A 20,182-nucleotide genomic window follows, 5' to 3' on the forward strand; every position below is an offset into this window, starting at 1 on the left:
CTCTCTTCCCTCCTCCTAGATATCTATATGGCTTACTCCTTTATGTCCTACAGGGACTTACTGAAATGTCACCTTCTTAGTGAGGCCTTGTCTGACCACGCAGCCCAAAATAAAACCCCCTTCGGCCCCACTCTCTTGATCTCCCTTACCCCGCTTTAGTTTTCCACAGGACTTTATCACCATCTGAACTTCTGTACATTTTATTGTCTCCCTCCAGCGTAATGTAAGCTCTACAAAGGTAGAGATTTTTTAAAAAACATTTAAGTAGGCTCCATGCCCAACGTGGGGTCAAACTCACAATCCTGAGATCAAGAGTTGCGTGCTCTATGGACTGAGCCAGCCAGGTGCCCCGAAGGTAGGAATTTTTATCTGTTTTGTTCACAGCTGTATCCCCAGCCCCAGGGGGATAGAGTACTTGATACTGACTGGCACTGATTAGGTGCTCCATAAATATTTGTTGAATAAACTGGTTACTTTTGTTTTTTCTCCCCTCTAGCTTTATGGAGGTATAATTGACAAAGAAATTGTATATACGTAAAGTGTACAATGTGATGAATCGATGACTCAGCGAATGAATGGTTGAGCTGCTATTTTGAAAAGTAGTTAATACTTCAGCCATTTCTTGTTGCTTGACCGAAGTCAACCATTAGCTTTCGAAACAGTTGTTTAATTGCAGGTGCGGTGGGATGTTGCATGAACTTTTGAAAAAGACATTCTCATTAGAAACTTTATCTTTCTTCAGGGTAGTGTATTTACAAATTTGGGCTCTTGAGACAGACTGTTGGGAGTTTGAATCCTGGACATCTGTGTGAACCAGGACAAGTTAACCGTTCTGTGCCTCAGTTTCCTCATCCATAAAATAGGCATACCAGGAGCACCTATCCCATGTTGTTATTCTGGGGATCAAGTAAAATGATGCACGGAAATCACCTAGCCTACTACTTGGCACATAGTAAACGTTCAGTGAACAGGGGCTCTTATGACTCTTATTAAGATGTAAGAGAAATTTTTCAAAAAATAGAGTAAGACTTGCAACAGCAACAACTAAACACGTATTTCTCAGCGAAACTAAAACAGCTGTCCAGCTTTTTTGTATAAGTGGCATTTCTTTGGGAAACGATCCAAAATGTGAAGGCCAATTGTTTTGTCCCTTTCCTCTGGAGGCCTGAAGGAGATTGGACAAAGCGCCTTCACGATGCCTGCCTCCTCACAGAACAGTCACACCGGGAACCCCTCATACTTAACATTTCCACTTGTCACGCTTTTCGACTTTAATGCCATTGCGGACTCTGGGTTCAGATTCCATAGATTATCTTCACTCAGAGCACTGCTTAAAAATTCAGCAATTCCCCTTTGTGGAAAAGATGCTTGCCAAGGGCTGGCAGACTAGCTTTCTAAGTGAGTTGACCTGCAAACAAGGTTGTCCGTGCTTGAAAAGGCAAGGACAATGGTCTCTTTCCGTGTCGTGACACCTCCTAGAAGCCTGCTGTCAGACACACCCTGTGCTAATTCCCAGTTAAACAAAGCCATCCCAGGTCCAGTCTGTGAACGCTACAACATGCCAGATTCTCTGACTCGTGCAGGGAAACCGAGGAAGCCCAGACCTGTACAGGGGTGTCTGGCTCCACATTTCAAACAAGCAGGCAATGGAGTGCAGCCACTCCTGTTCAGCGTTTGCCCTACATATTTCACACTTGCTTTCCAGGGTCTAGTTCTTATATTCTGACTTCTATTACCTCCCACAGCAGCTTATACTAACTTGGGCTTGGCTGGGCTTGGCACACGTTCATTTATTCGTTCATGAAACCCCACAGGGATCAATAAACACTAGTGAAGCCACACTGCTTCTTTGTTGCTTTCGAACTATTTTCTTAGTTTTGTTATTTAAATGAAATTCTACCTTGTTTTCCTAGCTATGCTGTAAATTTCTTGAGTATATGGACTTCTATCTCATTCCTGTCTCCTGCCGTGCCACACCTGCTTCTTCATTCAATCTATGTTTTTACTATTATGCTCTGCAAAACTGCTCTGGAGAAATGGGTTTGAACCCTAGGAGTTAGGTAAAATTTTCTCCGTGACTTTTGATTTTTTTTTTTTTATTGTGGTTCTTACGAGAAAATAGCACGCAACCCCCGGCAATTACTAAGCCATTTCCCCACTATAATACCATTTCAAATAAAAGCTTAACAAAGCCTACGCTGAGAATGAGAAACTTACTCGTAAACGGTCGTCCATCCATTTTCATTACTTTTGGTGGCTAGAAGCCCCGTGTTTCCAGGATAGGTCATCACGGCCAGATTATAGCCTTGGGCTGACACTCTTTTCAGGACTCCATTGCTGCTTATGGTCAGCCAGTACACCTGCCCACCGGGCACCACAAGCCAAAGGGGGATCCCACCTGCGTCACGGCGAATGTGCACAGAATTGCCGTTGCTGCTGGTAACTGCACCTAAGTCACCTTCGGCATTGTAGGTGAAATTATATACATAGTCCCTTGTTATCAAGTTCAAGGTGTGCAGGTGGGTTCCATTGACAGTGAACTGGTAGAGCTCCTGGTCAGCAGGTGAAGCAATCTCATAAAGGTTCATGTCGTTCAGGTGGGCCTGGTTCCTGCTAATGGTACGAATTCGAACATTCCCAAGGTCTGCGACATAAAGGGTACCGTCGGGTGACACTGCTAAGGAGGAAGGGGCTTTCATCTTTGCATCTTTGGCATAGCCGCCATCACCTGTGAGAGAGAGACCGTGGTTTTAATAATCGTCATCGCAAGCATTTCTAAGAACACAGCCATAAAGAGAAATCTCTGTGCATCAGTAGTCATTTTAAAGGGAACAACCAGTGAACCAACACTCTCTGCACGCCCCTCCCTTGACAAATCTGAAACTTCCTCAGAATTCTTGAGTCAGTACCAGTGAAGACGAACAGTAAGATGCGATTATCTCAGTTAACACCGGTTTTGTGACATCCTCTACCCTGCCGTTCAGTGTCGTATCGCAAGATGCGAAAAAACAGCGGACGACGGGAGCCACGCGAAATCTGGCTGGAAGTCCAGGCGATTCATGCGTGTCAGTGCTTGTGGACCTGCCTCAGGACTTTGCAATTCTACTGTGCCTAGAGGACCCTTCTTTGGCTCATGCCCATGGTCACATTGTCAAAGTACACTAAGTCTGTAAGTGCAGCAATTATTCAGAACATCAAATTTGATAACTGGAATAAACATCAGATTTGCCCTGAATGAAAAATAGAAGTTAGCAAAATAACTATAAAACTAATTGTCCAGGAAAACATTGGAAATATTGATCCAAAGTCGTTACTGACCAAGTTGCTCACTCTTGATTCCTCTGGCCCAAGGAAAGGCAAAGGTTAAGAGAATGATTCGGGCCTGGGTGAGCAGTTTAACAGGACTGCAGGTAGCATGGAGGGATCGCCACATCCCAGCAATAAATGTATCGGTTGGCATTTAGAGGACTGTTTGCTATCTGGAATATCTGCTCCATGTTTGGGGGAAAAGGCTCTTTTTGAAATATATTTCAGTTGGAAGTAAAGGGCACTATGGGTTAGGGAGAAAGGTTTGTTTTTTGGTTTGTTTGTTTTAAGCGATCAAAGTAGCAGAGTGATGTCCTGAGAAACATCCACTGTGGGAGTTTATTTTGCCCCTATGTCCTCCAAACAGCTTGTTCTAGTCTCTTTGGCTTTCAAATAGCAAACACGGTTAATTTGGAAACCAGTCACTTAGGGGAAGTGAGTTTCACCTTGGGTAAATCAGTAAATGCAGGTTTTACCTACTGTCCTTTTCTCCAAAGTACAAACAGTGTTATGATCTTACATTCATATAGTGATCTTAACTTAACCGTATCAAGATTTTGTTACACTAGTTTATCCTCAAGCCAGCAAGGTGATAAAACCGAGACAAGCGACCTCTTTAACAGACGAGGTAAGCGAGTCCCCAAGAGGTTTTGGGGCTTGCCCAGCATCACTCGGTCGGCTGGTTGCAGACCAACGACCAGACACTAGGCTTCGTAACCCCAACCCATCGTTTTCTCCACTCGCTTATCCCAGGGTCCACAGGCAACACTCTGTGTTTCCTTTTGACTCTTCTGATGCGCGTTTTTCTTTTGGAAACAGAGAGGGAGCTGGTGAATTGCTAAAAAGGTCATACCTGAGAAACAGTCACAGTTGGGGTCAATTTTGCAGTCACAGTCAGTGGGAGCACCGGCTATGATGGAGATCTCTCCATTGGTGGTGACCTGCTGAATGCGGTTCACTCTCCTCTCGTCCGTCTCGGCGATGAAAAGCAGCCCGCTGTGGGACACGCCGATGGCCCTAGCAGACTCCAGAGTGGAGTGAACTGCCACCTTGCTGACCAAGAAATGATCGATGCCTGGCACCTGGCAGTGAATGGGGCGCCCCGCGATGATCCGCACGCGCCTGTTCTCAGAGATTTGCAGCACAATGTTGTTATCCAAGACATACAATGAATTGTCCATGGGATTGACTGCAAGGTCTGTTGGCCACTCTAATCGCACCTGCGAAAAGAGCAGAACACACACCGTTAGGTTACAATTTCTTTCCAGGGGCAGTTTTACCTTAAAAGAAAAATTGGCTTATCGCTTCCCTATCTCGTGAATTTCAGCAACGTTGGTCTGGCAAAGCTGGGGGAGGATGGTTGATCACATTTTCTGGGGAAACCTATTTATCATTTTTACTATTTTCAGCATAATGTAAATTCATTTTCAATAATTCCGGAAGGATCCTCTAGAGTCGTGTTTTGCAGAATGTGGTCTCCGGACCAGCAGCAACGGCATCACCCGGGAACTTGTTAGAAATGTCAGTTCTCAGGACCCAACCTAGACCTATCGAATGAGAAACTCTGGGGGTGGGAGCCCAGTCATCTGTGTTTTAGTAAGCCTTCCAGCATATTCTGCTGCACACTCAAGTTTGAGGACCAACGTTCTAGGGCTTCTGTGTCACTAGGATATACAGTTCTCTCTTACTATTCTGTAGATACATGGAAGAACAAAGTCATAGAGGCTTCTGGAAAACATGGTACTGGAGAAACTAGATTTTACTCTAACAGCAACCTTTGGGGACAGGACCTTCCGTCAGCACAGACATAGCATCCATCTTGTGGAACACTCAGGCACAACCTATCAGCTGGTGATATGGGATCCTAAGTTGTAATGTACTGCCATATAGCTTGACCTGGTTCACTCCATCTGTCCCTTTTCTTGCAAACGGGTTGATCTGTTCTTGCATTGAGTACTACCTTCTTTAGGCTAAGTCTTGTGGTAGGCTTTGGGGATTCAGAAGAATACTATGACACATCCTCTGCCCTCAAATGACTCATGGTCTAGCAAAGCCCTTGGAAGGGTCATTAGGTATTGACTCTCCATGTTATGAGAAAGAAACAGCAGAGAGGGTATGAGAGCCCTTCACTCAGATTAGGAATCGGGAGGTGGGGAATTCCCAGAGAAAGTACCACCCGAAATGACCGGTAGGAGAGAAATGGGATGAAAATGGCGTGGGGTGGGGAGGGGGAAGTGTTGAAAGCCATCCAGGTAGAGGGAACAGCATGGACAAAGGTCCAGAATTTACAGACATGTGGCCCATCCAGGTGACTACAAATAATTTGGTAAGTCTAATGTATGCTGAGCATATGGGAGTAGTGAGCAATGAGAATCAGGCGGTAGACAGTGGCTAGGTACTATGGATTGAATTGTGTCCCCCTAAATTCATGTAACCCCTAATGTGACTGTATTGGGCAACAGGGCCTTTAAAGAGGTTATTACAGTTAAATTAGATCATAAGGGTGGGGCTTTAATATGGCAGGACCGGCGTCCCTATAAGAAGGGGAAGAGACACTAGGAGTGTGCAAGCGTAGAGAAAATGCCCATGTGAGGACACGTAGAAGGATGGTCATCTGCAAGCCAAGGAACGAGACCTCGGGAGAAACCAAAGCTGTCAACAACACCTCGATCTTGAACTTGTAGCCTCCAGAACTGTGAGAAAATAAATTTCTGTTATTAAAGCCATCCAGCGTGTGGTATTTTGTTATGGAAGCCATAGCAGACTAATACACCAGGTAATGAAGGGATGTGCATGTGCAGCTTTATTCTCATGGCTGTGAGACATCACTAAAGGACTTTAAACAAGAGTGTGACATAGCTGGGTCCTAGAGGAATCACACTGGCTGCTTTTGAGATCATATTGGAAGAGGAGGTGAGAGAAGAGGCAGGCCCATAATTAGGAGGCTCCTGCAGTGGTCTAGGTGGGGGGATGATAGTACCTGAAATAGAATGGTAACAGTGGGGGATGGACAGATGTCGATGGATTTAAGGCATGTTAATGGCAATGAGGGGCAAAAGGACTGGTGTGTGTGTGTGCGCGTGTGTGTGTGCACGCGCGTGTGCGTGCGTCCGTGTGTGTGCGTGTCGTGTGTCTTGTGTCTTGTGTCACGTGCTGTGTGCTAGGCTCTTGGGACACACAGGCCAACCAAACATGGCTCCACTCTAGTTCCTTCCTGGATACAGCAGTCAGCCCAATACTTGCTTTGACATCTCCTCGATAGCTCTTCATCACTGGGCACTTCTCCAAGAACTGTGTTACAGCACTCTCCGCCCCACCACCCACTTACTCTATACTGTATGGCTCTTCTCTTGGGTTGGACAAAGGCGGACAAATCTGGCTCATTCCTGGCCAAAACAGTAACAGTAATGTGGCTACTCTTCTTACCTTGAGTGAAAGCCCAAGGAAGCTTTTGTTTTTCTCATTGAATCCAAAGGTCTGAAAAGAAGATATGGACTGCCACTGCACTGGGAGGCCCCCTCTCTCCCGGGCTGGAGGAGGCCTGACATTCAGTCAGAAATGAAGTGAACAAAGGTCAGTGTGAGATAAGGCCCTACCTCTAATCTTGTCTCTTAATGGAGGGCAACTGGTGATGTTGTAAAGACAAAGGTTGTCTTTGGCCTTCCCTCTCGTACCACTTGGAGCTCTCTGTCCCCGTTTCGGAGTGTCTCTCCCAGACACCCAGCAACCTCATTCTGCCGCATGTCTCTGCGTGCCCTCAACCTCCACATAGACTGGCCTTCCCTGGTCGGTACCATGTGCCTCTGGGCAGCTAGGAATTTGAATGCTAATGGAGTAGAAAGCTGAGTTGTGTTATGCATGTTCTACAGAGCCTTTCAGACTGAGGCCATTGGATAAACATTAAACACCGGCTTTAGCAGCTCCCGGAGCAGTTTGCTGTGATGTGTTCCTCAGCACGTCTGTCTGAGGCCCGTGCCTGTCAGCGCCCTGCCACTGAGAGGGAGAGTGAGAGCTTGCTGCTGTGGAGGGTGCCCACTCCTCTGCCGTGCGCCCCCTCTTTGGATCTCCATAAACACTATCGCTCTTGTACAGCAGCTGTCTGTGTGAGCTGGTCCTATGGAGCACGGTCCCCCAGGAAATAAGCTGGGGCTGGCTGAGGAAGAGGAAATGAATTCATTTCAGTATAGCACTCCTATTTTGATCAAGTCTGAAGTCAGTGACCCAGAAAAAACAAAGCTGGCAGAAATGACGTTCTAATTATCTCCGCTCTGAGAGCTGAGGCCAGGGCAGGGGCCGGGGACGGCACACACCTGGCAGGAGTCAGAGAAGGACATGTTTTGGACTCTGTTCTCTGCTGTCAAGGCTGCCTCTGAGATAAAGGCTGGTAGTTGGAAGATAAGCCGTTAAAGTCTCCAACTTGCCCAACCCGATTTAAGTCAATACTATCGGTGTCATGTTTATTAGATTTAATATCGCCTCAAAAATACACCAGCCATTGTGTCTGTTTGTTTTCCTTTCTGTCAAATAAGTCACCCTCTGGCAGTTTCCTGTGACTAAAGTGGCCTTTGTGCTTCTGAAACGGTTCTGAAACGTTTTCTGTACTAGCTACACAGAATCCCTTTAATTCCCATTTGATTTGGCTGCGCAGCTTGTCTATGAAATCTGCTCAAATGAAAGATGCGTGGCTACTTAGTAGTCCAAGGTCTGCCTGTTCACAAACTGGACCTTTTCACCTCTCTTAGGTTGTCAGTTCCTTTTATATCCTTCTCATGTCCAATACTCCCAGTTCCAGGTAATTTTTCAAGGAGCTGGTGCTTTATACCCACACAACAGAAGCACTATGTTAACTACCGAGGCATTTCCATACCACACAACATATGGAACGGAGTCCTTGAGCAGGTTCTGGCAGTCAGAATCAGCATCTATCAGTTGCAGAGAGACCCTGGAATTCTGTCGTGCCAAGGTAGGGCTAAGGTTAATCCCTGAGGGTTGCTGACATTTGTCCAACTGGTTTCTGGGGAGAAATAAACATTTCTTTTGGGAGGGGGGAGTAGAAAGGGATGTACGAGCAGCAGAGAAGCTCTGGAATCCCTGCCTAGTGACCCGGCCTGCAGGCAAACCATTTGGCCTAATTTGTGGTGGTTGCCCCACCTTGTAAAAATACATTAATTTGTCTGAAATGTCACAACATATTCATGCTAAACTAGCATTAAAGGTCATTGGCGTAGCCACCAGCTGGTGGAATGTGCCCATCTCCTGACCACGTTCCCTGAGAGGTATCCCTGAGCAGAAAGGAGCTCTTGGTCTGGATGTCAAGCCTTGACAGCACTGTGGCTTCCTCTGCTAATTGAAACTTTGCCTTGAAGGGACTTGACTCTCAGGTCAGCCAGTCCCGTGGTTGGTTTAAAGATCCAGCTAATTGTGAGCCCAGTTAACAGTATATAAAGCAGCAGAGTCCTAGAGGGGAAAAATCCGTATGTAAAATCAGTATTTATTTATTTATTTTGAGAGAGAGAGAGACAGAGAGAGACAGAGAGAGACTGTGTGTGTGTGTGTGTGTGTGTGCACGCGCGCAAGCGGGAGAGGGGCAGAGAGAGAGAGGGAGAGAGACAGAGAATCCCAAGCAGGCTCTGCACTGACAGCACAGAGCCCAATGTGGGGCTTGAACCCACGAACCATGAGATCACGACCCGAGCTGAAATCAAGAGATGGACGCTTAACTGACTGAGCCACCCAGGCGCCTCTGTAAAAGCAGTATTAAATATGAGCCCTCAGTGAGACTAAAGTAGGAAATTCCTCAATTATAAGCTTAATCCGACGACGTTAGACACAGCGTTGTCTACTTGGGCTCACTGTACTGAAGATTGAAGGCCAGCTCCTTCCTGTACTCTGTGTAACCCTAGGCAAATGAGGTTCCCTCTAGGGGCCTCTGGTTTTGTTATCTGCAACAAGGAAAAGAAGCTAACGACGGTGTCGCTGTGAGAGTTACTGCATGGATTAAATGAGATAGTGGTACTAGGTGCTCAGTGCAGTGCCTGGACAAAGTAAGGGATGGTAATTGGGATTAATATTAATACTGGTTTCAAAGTCATAGACCTTTAGAGCTAGAAGGAACCTAGTCCACGCGGCATTCAATGCAGTTCCCTTTCAGTTCTGTTTACCAGACTTCAGCTGCCCATATAACGTCTTTATGAATTTTGCCTCACCCATCCACCACTTGCACTATTATTGACTTAATACCTTTCTTTTTCTCCCCCAAATTTCTTTTTTTAATTTTTTTTAACGTTTATTTATTTTTGAGACAGAGAGAGAGCATGAACAGGGGACGGTCAGAGAAAGAGGGAGACACAGAATCTGAAGCAGGCTCCGGGCTCTGAGCTGTCAGCACAGAGCCCGACGCAGGGCTCGAACCCACGGACCGCGAGATCCTGAGCTGAGCCGAAGTCGGACGCTTAACCGACTGAGCCACCCAGGCGCCCCCCAAATTTCTTTATTTATTTTGAGAGAGACAGAGACAGCATGAGTGGGGGAGGGGCAGAGAGAGAGGGAGACAGAAAATCCCAAGTGGCTTTCGCGCCGATGGTGCAGGGCTCTAACCCATGAAACAGCGAGATCGTGACCTGAGCCGAAACCAAGAGTCAGACGCTTAACTGATGAGCCACCCAACTGCCCCGACTTAATATTTTTCTTTAAATTGACTTATTTTTTAAGTATAAATAGGTGCTGCCCCTTCCTTTGAACTGATCCTAGTCGATAGCATCTACAAAATTACAGGCCCACTCATCTGAGCCTTTAATAAAAGTACTGTTTATCGAGTGCTTCCTATGTGTCAGGCTCTTTGTCCAGATAATTACTTTACATGCTTAGAGCAATCACTTGAGAAAGAAACTCGTGACATCCCCATTTTTAGATCTGTGTTCTTAGCCCCTATGTCATCTGATTCTTCACCTAGAAGAGTGGATGCACTTCTTCACGTTCTCCTCGCCAATTCTGGTTTCCCCTTTACCTCATTTGAATCAATCTAAGAGCTGTTCTCTTTGGCTGAGAAGGTCAAAGCTTATTAGAGGTTGAGTGATTGGTCTTTGTTTCTGTCATTTGTCATCTTTCGGTTCAATGCTTTGTGGGTGCCTACTCGGTGCCAGGTGCTATCATAGAGGGAAAGAAAATAGGTCCCTGCTCCTCATTAGCTCACAGTCAAGTGAGGGAAGGCAGATCCAGAAACAGCTCATCTCAGTAAATGTGGTGAAGTGCTGTGATACACACATGCCCAGAGTGACACGGGAACACTGAGGAGGGAGTCTGGGGCATTGACTCCTAGAAGAGAAAATCCGACGTCATCTAAGGTACGGAGGTGAAGCAACGTGGGAGGAGTGACTTCAGCAGAGGGAAAAGAGTGAACAAAAACAGGAGCAAGAAACCATACGGGAGTGGGAAAAATAACACGGGTCTGGGCTGCTAGAACATAAGGTAAGAGTACCGGTGGTAATGAAGTTTAAATGTTTGCCAGGGACTAGGTTTAAGTTTCTCCACTGAGGCACGATTGTCATTTGAGGCCAGATCATTCTTTGTGGGGATGTGGGGAGGCTGTCCTGTGCATCGCGGGTCTCTGGCCTTTATTCACTAGATGTCAGCAGCACCTTCCCTAGAACCGGGACAATCAAAAATATCTCCAGACATAGCCAAATGTGCCCTGAAGGGCAAAACTGTCCACTGTCGGGAGTCCCTGGACTAAGCCATGGAGGGCTGTCTACGCTGAGGACTGAGGACTTACACCGTTTGAGGAATCTCTGAAGGTCCTGAAAGTTGGGGGGCTGACACAGTCAGGTCAGTCCTTTAGAAAGATCACTTAGGCTGCAGTTTGGAAGGCAGGCTGGAGGGAGACCAGACTAATGCAGGAGAGCCGATTTGGAGGCCAGCTAGTGAATTACATTCATGCGTTAATATAGCCATCCATCCAACCACCTGACAAACACCTGAGTGCCGACCTAGTCAGGCCTAGTCCCTGCCTTCGTGGTACTTAGAGTCTGGAACACTGCTTCTCATTCTTTTTTTTTTTTTTAAACTTATAAAACTCTTTGAGAATCTGGTGAAAGCTATGTACTCTCTTTGTAGGAAAAGGTTCAGATGCAGTGAAAGGAAGTGTTTAGGAGCTCAGGCTCTGGAGTTCAGACTTCCTGGGGTAAAATCCCGTCTGTTATTTGCTAGCTCTGTAATGCTGGAAAAACTCAGTTAACTTGCTTGAGCCTCAGTTTCCTCATCTAGAAATTGGGTAGAGTAATAATATCTTCTCAAACATTTATTATAGGCATTGAAAAAATCTCCATAGAGCACTTACTTAGCATAGTGCATGGCACACAGAAAGAGCTCTGTAAAGGCTATTTATTTATTCTTCTATGGAGATGCCTGTATTTCTTCTGGTCCCTAAGTGTCGCAGTGTTCTCTTGGTTATCTCATGAACTTTTGAGTGCAATCACATAGTAGTCACGGTCTTTCAAAGTTCCCCTGCTTCTATGTCACCAGCCATTTTCCCCCTGTTCATTTATTCCATTTCTTAAGAATCCTTCTAAGCTACGTGTCCTCCAAGAAATTTGGCTTATATCGGGGTATATTATTTCACATACACTTGTCAGCCAATTTCACAGCTAATATTTTAGCTTATTAGTTGGATTCCCCACTGTTATTTGTGACAGGATTCCTGGTACAATTCCAAGTGCGGAACATGCTACTTCAATTACTTCCCTCTCTTCTGCCAATGAATATCTATTTATCCCATTTTAGGCACTGTGCTAGGCACGAGGGAGCCAGTCTAACCAAGACGTGCTGGATCCTGCCCCCACGGAGTTTGCCAGCTCCGTTTCCTTTATTTTCTAGTGTCCGCAAGGGGTTGCAAGTGACATACAGAAGACCATTTCTGTTCCATTCCATCCACTTCAAGAAATTAACTCTCATGGAAGAGCCTCAAAAAACATATGTCACGACTGTTACTCTACTTTACAGTTGGCAACGAATGCCAATAACTTCTTTTTCCGAAGTTTGCCCATGCTGCAGAAACCAGTTGTTTCCCAAAAGGCCCTGTCTCCCCACCCCACACACGACACCTCTACTCTCCGTCCTTTGCATGTTCAGCCTTATGGCTCATTTGAAAAACGACTCTGATTTTGATCTCTTAGGCCTCTTCAGGAGGAATTTCCGGGCAACGTATGATTATCTCTTCTGTAGTACACCAGCCCTGGGGAAGACACGGTGACGGGACTGACACCTCCAGATTGTTAGCATCACTTTTTGTCAGTTTTCAAATGGCCTTCTCGTTTCTTGACACTGATACTGTCTGAGCTTCTTCCAATTTATAAAAGAGTGAAAGAGCCGTCTGGACAAAGTTTGGTTTTCTGCAGTTGGAGAGCATGATGACACCTTTAAGAGTGACGGCTCTTATTGATCTGGCTTTTAAAAAGTGGAAATTATTAGAAGATGAAATACACCAGGATTACACGGACTTGTCAACTGGCAAATGATTTCCCATTTTCTCAGATCCGCACTCTTGTGTTTCTTTGAATAATAGCTGGGGAGTTGGAGGAACCTCTCAACCTTCGGTCAAATGCATTAGCATGGTCGGTCTTCATGGCTGCCCAATCTGAATAACGGACATTTAAGTCACATTATTCATTGCCCGTGAATAGTCGGGATCCGTCTAATCAAGAGTTATGATTGGACTGAACTTGAGAATCATTCTGTCACAGAGCCTACAGATTAAATTACATCTACTCCAACGTTCTGAAAACATTCTGGTAGTGGAGGAACAAAGCAAAGAAAAACAAACAACAAAGAGCTTCAAAGTAGCCCTGGTGTATTTCATCTGCTAATAATTTCTACTTTTAAAAAGCAAGATCAATACGAGCCATCATTCTGAAAGATGTCATCTTGCTTTCCAACTCCAGAAAACCAAACTTTCTCTAGATGGCTTTGACAAATCTGAAGAAGTTCGGGCAGTATCAGGGTCGAAACAAAATGTTAAATTTATGGTTACTAAGATGCCTGTGGCAGACACTGCTGGTTCTAGGCCTACCCTGTCGCCCACTCTTTCCTCCTTAGTAGTAAGTCCCCATTCTTTAAACATCTGGGCACACTGCTGTCTACAACAGAAGGGATTCCGGCTCACTTGCAGTTCTGTGTAGCCGTGTGATAGAGTTCAAGGCAACAAGATGTAAGAGGAAGTGTGGAAGTATCCACATTTTTAAGGTGACGCTTTCGAAGGCTACTTAAGGAGAGCTGACCTGGTTGGAAGGAGGCTCTTTTTTGCCCTTCTTTGCATTCTGCAATATGAATATACGGGTTGCGAATTTTAGCAGATGTCTTAAGCCACGGGCTGGCCATGAAAACGGAAGCTATGTGCTAGGATGGCAGGGCGGAAGCAGAGGAGCCTGAGTCCCAAATGGCTCAGGGAGCTGCCATCCTAGTCGTGCACCAGACATCTAGTCTGGCTGCTTGTGTTGCTTAGGTCAGTGTTGTGTTGCAGGGGGTTTCTGTTACTCTCAGCCTAATCTAATCACAATGAAGAAAACGTTCTCTTAGGTTTTGTTCTCGACTGGTGTTACGGACCACACCACTATGGTCAAACTGTTCTGACAGCTTTCGAGTTCTGTGTCTCTGGATAGATCACCGGTGTTCGCAAAATTAAATTGAATGGAAAGAAATTAATGTCTGAGAACGACTGACACATATGGCGAAGTCCACTAGGGCAGCCCTTTGTTAAGACGAGTAATTGCTTAAACTTAGTGATTAACCCGAGGCATTCTTGAATACCCAGTGCTCCATCTCTGGGTACTACAAGCTTCTTCCAGCTTCATGACTCATTCAGACCCAATGCTTCTTTAGTATACCATAAATACACGTTTGCCTTCCTATATCCTGCACTAGGTCTGTGAGTCCTCAAGGGCAAGGATGAGGTCTCATTCATTTTTGTATTCCCAGGATCTGGTATTACAGCTGGCAAATGTTTGTTGAATGAAAACATTACTGCCTCATCGACTGGACCATTTGAAGTTCACGAAAGCATTTAAAAAATTACAAAATTCAAGGGTGCCTGGGTGGCTCAGTCGGTTAAGCGTCTGACTTCGGCCCGGGTCATGACCTCACCGTTTGTGAGTTCAAGCCCCGCGTCGGGCTCTGTGCTGACGGCTCAGAGCCTGGAGCCTGCTTCGGATTCTGTGTCTCCCTCTCTCTCAGCCCCTACCCCGCTTGCGCCCTGTCTCTATCTTTCTCTCGCTCTTAAAGATAAACATTAAAAAAAATTAAAAAGATTAAAAATAAATAAAAAATTATAAAATGCAAATCGGTTGTAAGAAAAACTATTTTTCATCAACACGTTTGAGTCAGTAACTCTGGGTTTCAAGGGACCCACTGAAGTTAGTGGGAATTGGCAAATTTCCTCAACCTTAAGAAGTGCATTTCCTACTTCCTCCATGTTTTAACTTTTCTGAAGTCAGAATGTGTCTTATTAATTAATGCATACATTTAATGGAACATTTCTCCCCTACCACCCAAAGTTGTCAAATTGATGCTATCTCTTACGATCCATGGTGTCTTAGAATTGAGGACATATGGTATTCCCGCTTTGGTCTGTGCACTTTGGGGATCTTTGGGACTCTTTCAAGGAGGTCTGTGAGGTCAAACTACTTTTTTTTAATAATACTATTTGCTTTTTATATTTTCTCATGAGTGTACAGTGGAGTTTTGCAGAGGGTACCTGTGGCTAGCCTATCAAAACATTCATGATTTCAATTTTTTTTTTTTAAGATTTAAGTAATTTCTACATCCAGGATGCGGCTTGAACTCCGAACCCAGAGATCAAGAGTCACGTGGTCCACAGACTGAGCCAGCCAGGTGCCACCACCGTTTTAATCTCTAATAAGGCAAATACGAATAGATAAAACCCACATACAGAAAAGTTCTTTGAGGTCCCCACCAATTTGTAGGAGTGCAAAGGGGTCCTGATGCCAACAATCTTGAGAGTGGTTATCCTACCGGCAAAGAAACAGCGAACGAAGCCATTCTGTTATATAAGAGTTTCATTCAAGCTCATTAAGGAAACAAGCATGCATCCCTTCCAAGATGGTTCCTGGGGCCATAAACTCTGTCCAAAAGCACACTGACAGAGTGGCTGAAAATCTGTACTTCCTCTAGAGACCCAAGGCCTGATGGGTGCTATAAAAGTTTGTTCTCACAGGCTCCCTCAGAGCAATCAGCACGTACACACTCTCTCTGAGTCTGCTGTGTAATTGCCACTACCTCATCTTAATAACAGGCATAATTGCTCTGAGTTTCCGTCGACCCTTTCTTGCATCTCCTCTCCGAAGCCTCAATTTTGGAAATGGCACTTGTGAATACACAGAATGTTTAACCACTTCCAGTTTTCAATTTACAGTCAAAGTCATCTATCAGCAGGAGATGAAGGCCCAGTGTGAAAACTACAGAATGTCCTTCAGACTCCACAGCTAATTTGTTTGTAAATTTGATTGTTATTGTAAGAAGAACATATTGTACATGATGCTACTTGCCGATTTACTGTTTGTGTCTCTCTGTATCTTGGGTTTTATCATTAGAGTCAAAGAACTTAACCCTTTTAGCACTTCTGTGGGGGGGGGGAGGAACATGAAAGCTTTACTGTCTTTTCCTTTTGAGGGTCTCTCTTGTTTTAATTTCACATGTATTTATGAAATACCTACTGTATATTCAGCACTGTGGGAGACATGCACCCAGAAGGCAAGACAACCAGAGGACGGTCCACGGTATCGCGAGATAAAATGTGGGGGCAGGTGATGAGACCCTACATTCTGAGTGAATTCAGTCAGGAGAGGGCCACCGTGGGTCTTCATGCAGTGGGAAGTGGGCATCTTGTTTTCCTAAGAGCCAAGGCTTTGCCTGAAAAGGAGCCAAGGACTTAGAAGAAGCTCCTGGAATCATTCTGCGGTTTCTTCCTGCTGAGAAGTTGCAGAAACTTGTCTTTTGCAGGTTGTTAATATCATAGTATTGGCTCGACAGAATAGACCGAGCTTCCAATTCCCTTTGGCATCTAAAGCAATTTACAGGCCAGAAGTATGACTGCACAGCTTTTATGAAATGGTCTGATTTCATTGATCAGCCACTCCAAGATTATGTTTTCATTTTCGTAGCTATGGCTAACCCTTCTTTCTAGTATAATATTCAGGAAAGAACTATTAAAAAATTTCACCACGGAGATGTTAAGATATAAGTGGGCTGGGTTCTGAAGGGGAGGAGAAATATCACAACTCACGATGGCTCTACTCAAAGTTCATTTCAAGTTAGACCAGAATTCCACAGATTGTCTCTCTTATCTTAACTCTGTAATGTTTCCAAATGATAAGGATACTAATAAGAGCAGATGGCCTAATGAACATTTAGAGGAAAGATTTAACTGGTCCTATTTTCATTAGGCCTCCAGTGTGCTTCTGGGTTTTGCCCACCACTTCCCTGTGTGTGATACAAAACAGCACGCACTCAACAGATGGCCCAGCTCAGGCTTCATGCTTCCAGAGCTCTGGAGACTGGCCACCTGACCACTTACCATGTGTACAGAATCATTTAAGGAAGCAGGCAGGCTACCGACTTGAGCCGGAACAAAAGCAAAAAATGGTGATGAATATTGAGTACCCAAGCTTCAACAAGAGGGGAGTCAGAATCACTCTCGCACACACGTCGAAGAGCTCTGGTTGAGGTTTTCCAATAACACCTCCTTATGGATTCAAGAATGACGAAATCCTCTGTGGCACCCGGTCCACTCCAATGAATGTTTCATCCAAACCGTAAGCACATCTGAGTGACTCCGCCAGCAACAATGACATGGAAGTCTAACACCTCATTGCACCGTGTGTTAGTTATTAAGCTATTGTCTCACAGCCCCAAACTCACCCCTTTGGAAGTTGCTTTGTGATGCTGGGGTTGGGACTCTGCTAACTCCATTTCTTTTTGGCCAGCTCGATTTCTGATAGGGCCTGACAATATGGGAAATAAAGCGATTCTGGAAAGCTAGAGGAGGGAGAAGGGACTTGCTCCTTCCTGCTTGCTTTCTGTTTCAGTCAGCACGGCTGCAACAGTAGCTCTTCATCTTGGCGGCAGGAGCTGCCTGCACGTTCCAGCTCCTATCTATACCCCGAGAATCAGTCTCGTCATGCTACCTCAGAGGCACCAAAAGCAGCTGGCTGGCCTCCTCTTCTCAGAGGAGAAGGTCCCACTTGGAGAGAGCAAATCCTTCTAGGTTGACAGCTCCAACCGCTTTCCTTTGCTTCCCCAGCCCCAGAGGTGGTGGCTGATACCTGCAGATATTATTTCAACCTTTTTTTTCAACTCTTGAAAACCCATGCAGCCCATTCCCTGTATTAAATTCTCTCTGTTCAAATAACTAATGTGATTTCTGGTTTTCTTTTTTTTTCTTTGAGAGAGAGAGTGAGAGAGAGAGAGCACAAAGGAGATGGGCAGAGGGAGAGAGAGAGTGAGAATCCCCAGCAGACTCCACGCATCAGTGTGGAGCCCAATGCAGGGATCGATCCCGTATCCTGGGATCATGACCTGAGCTGAAATCAAGAGTCGGATGCTCAACTGACCGAGTCACCCAGGCGTCCCTGACTTCTGTTTTTCTGACTGGATTTTGACTGATATTCACAGCATGAAGCCACTTTACAAGGACAGAGGAAGAACAGTACCCATTGTAAGCCAGTGGTTAACAGGAAACTAGTAAGGGTGAACAAGAACCGGCAAAGAACCAGAGAAGTCATTGGTCACTAGCATCCTCTGCCATATCTACTGGTCTGTGAAGCTGCCATGTCCAGAAAATACAAGTATAAGATAAATCCACCGTGCTTGGCCACTAGGGAGTTGGTTGTGATTGGCTTTAACCAGAGCTTCTCTGACTCTCTGGAACTGCCATATTGATGTCCTTATTCTCTAGAAACCTTTCACTCTTGTGATTTTTGAGGAAGATTTCATGACGGATCGTGCCACCTTCCCACATGCCTCTTTTGGAAACAGAGTGCTGTACTAAATGGTTTCGAAGGTCGGCCCATGACAACATTTCCTATGTGCTCGGAATTTACTTACAAATATTAATATTTACGTATAAGTAAAAATACATTTACTACTAAATATCCTTTCTATTCCTTCTTGCTGGTCTCCTTGTGAAACACTGGGATTGCTCCTGCAGAACCCTCTTCTCCTTGATTTGGAGTTGGAAGTGTATTCTGAGGTGGACCAAACATCTCCTCTTTTCATGTATCTCAAGATAAACACTTCTCAACAGATGTGGCCTCTTGGTAAATGTTTTATATATCCCCGTGTTCACTTTTCCAAATATACTAACTTCTGCATGGAAAGAGGACACTCCTGCTGACAGCCAGAAGAACTGTCTCTGAATTGTGTTTCCATTTAGTAAAGATGGGTTGGCACTGATTCATATACTTTCCCTTCTTGTAGTTAACGGAGACCGGGGCTCTGTTTAAAGGTATGGTCTGAAATATAGTTAGGCCAACTGGCTCACGTGAAGACTTAGCCTAGGATGTTGGCCACATAAGCCCTAACTGTTAACCACTGAATTTACCAACCAGATATTTTCCCATATCTGAGAGAGTTTCAGGTTTATTTCAGGTCATGGCGCCTGCCGAGCAAAATGTGTGGAAGACTGAGTGGTTCAGAAGTAGTTTGCAAGCTTTGCATCTTGTGACTGTCCCTGAACTTTGAAGATGCTTTTCCTCTGGTGCTTAATAGTTTTAATAAGAGCTAACGTGCCATTGTCCTTTGTGTGGAAAGAGGACACTGCTGAGGGAGTTTTATTTATGTGATAAATTATGTTTTCGATATAGCATTGAGCACGGTACTTGACTTTTATTTTAAGGCCCCTGACAACTCTGGCTATTTGCTTGTGTGCAGACATTTCAGCAGAATTTGGATGTGCTGGAGTTGAAGATGTTGGCCTGCTGTTCTCTACTTCTTATATAAACAACCCGAGCTGTCACTTTGGAGGGAGCAATGCAAATATCTCTGATAATAGGTTATTCCCTGATTGTGATTTTTCCTTAGAGGTGCAGGCCTGAAAAATGCAGTTAAAAAAAGAGTTTAAATGAATTTGGAGAAGGGAAATGATATTTAAAGGAACTCTGTGGATCATCTCATTGCAATGCTTTTCCCAGTGTATTATTCTGTTAAACTTGGGCTATTACATACCTGAATTTTTGAAAACTGATCGACATGCTTGGCACCTGAATATCTTAATAAAACAGAAGGGTCACTGGATACACAAAGCCACTCATACATTAAACTTGCTTCAAAAATCTTAGGATACTGCTTTCTTCTTATGAATATGTCAGCCTCATAACTTCTTTCTTTTTGATTTCCCACTTAGCTGGGAGCCTTTTGTTTTGTCTTGGGAGAGTCATAGTCTCCACATTGACCTAGATAAACTGTCTTCTTACTTACCTACTCCCATATTTATTTATTTATTTTCGTGAAATTGACCTACCTAGGATGGCTGCAGGCTACCTACAGAATGAGCTGTTCTTTTACCTTTTGATCTCAAAGTCATGGAAGATGACCTAAAATCTACACATATCAAACTCATACATGTATGGAACTCACGCGACATTCCAGCCTTAGCTCCACAGTCAGTATGACACTTCTTGAGAGTAGAAAGAGAATGAAGGATTTGGAGCACCATTCAACTGACTATAGTGAACATCCTGTAAGTGATCCAGACAGAGCTTCACATCAGCATTAGGCAGATGAAACCCTCTGTGAAGGTTACAGCAGGCTGAGACCAGTCTCTGGAGCACGTGATTGGTTGTAGCCCATCAAACTCATCTACGGGCATATG

General features: G+C 44.8%; 1 protein-coding gene across 1 annotated transcript in view; it reads right to left on the reverse strand.

Moving 5' to 3' along the window:
• TENM1 (teneurin transmembrane protein 1) overlaps nucleotides 1-20,182 on the reverse strand; it is a 734,132-nt gene that overhangs the window by 40,286 nt on the left and 673,664 nt on the right. Inside the window, exons 26-27 of the mRNA XM_042974325.1 lie at nucleotides 4,160-4,526; nucleotides 2,218-2,728 (exon numbers count right to left, since the gene is read on the reverse strand). Coding sequence (XP_042830259.1) covers nucleotides 2,218-2,728; nucleotides 4,160-4,526 — 878 coding nt within the window. The remainder of the gene's footprint in view (nucleotides 1-2,217; nucleotides 2,729-4,159; nucleotides 4,527-20,182) is intronic.

This window comes from Panthera tigris, chromosome X (genome assembly GCF_018350195.1).
Source record: "Panthera tigris isolate Pti1 chromosome X, P.tigris_Pti1_mat1.1, whole genome shotgun sequence".
NCBI lineage: Eukaryota > Metazoa > Chordata > Mammalia > Carnivora > Felidae > Panthera > Panthera tigris.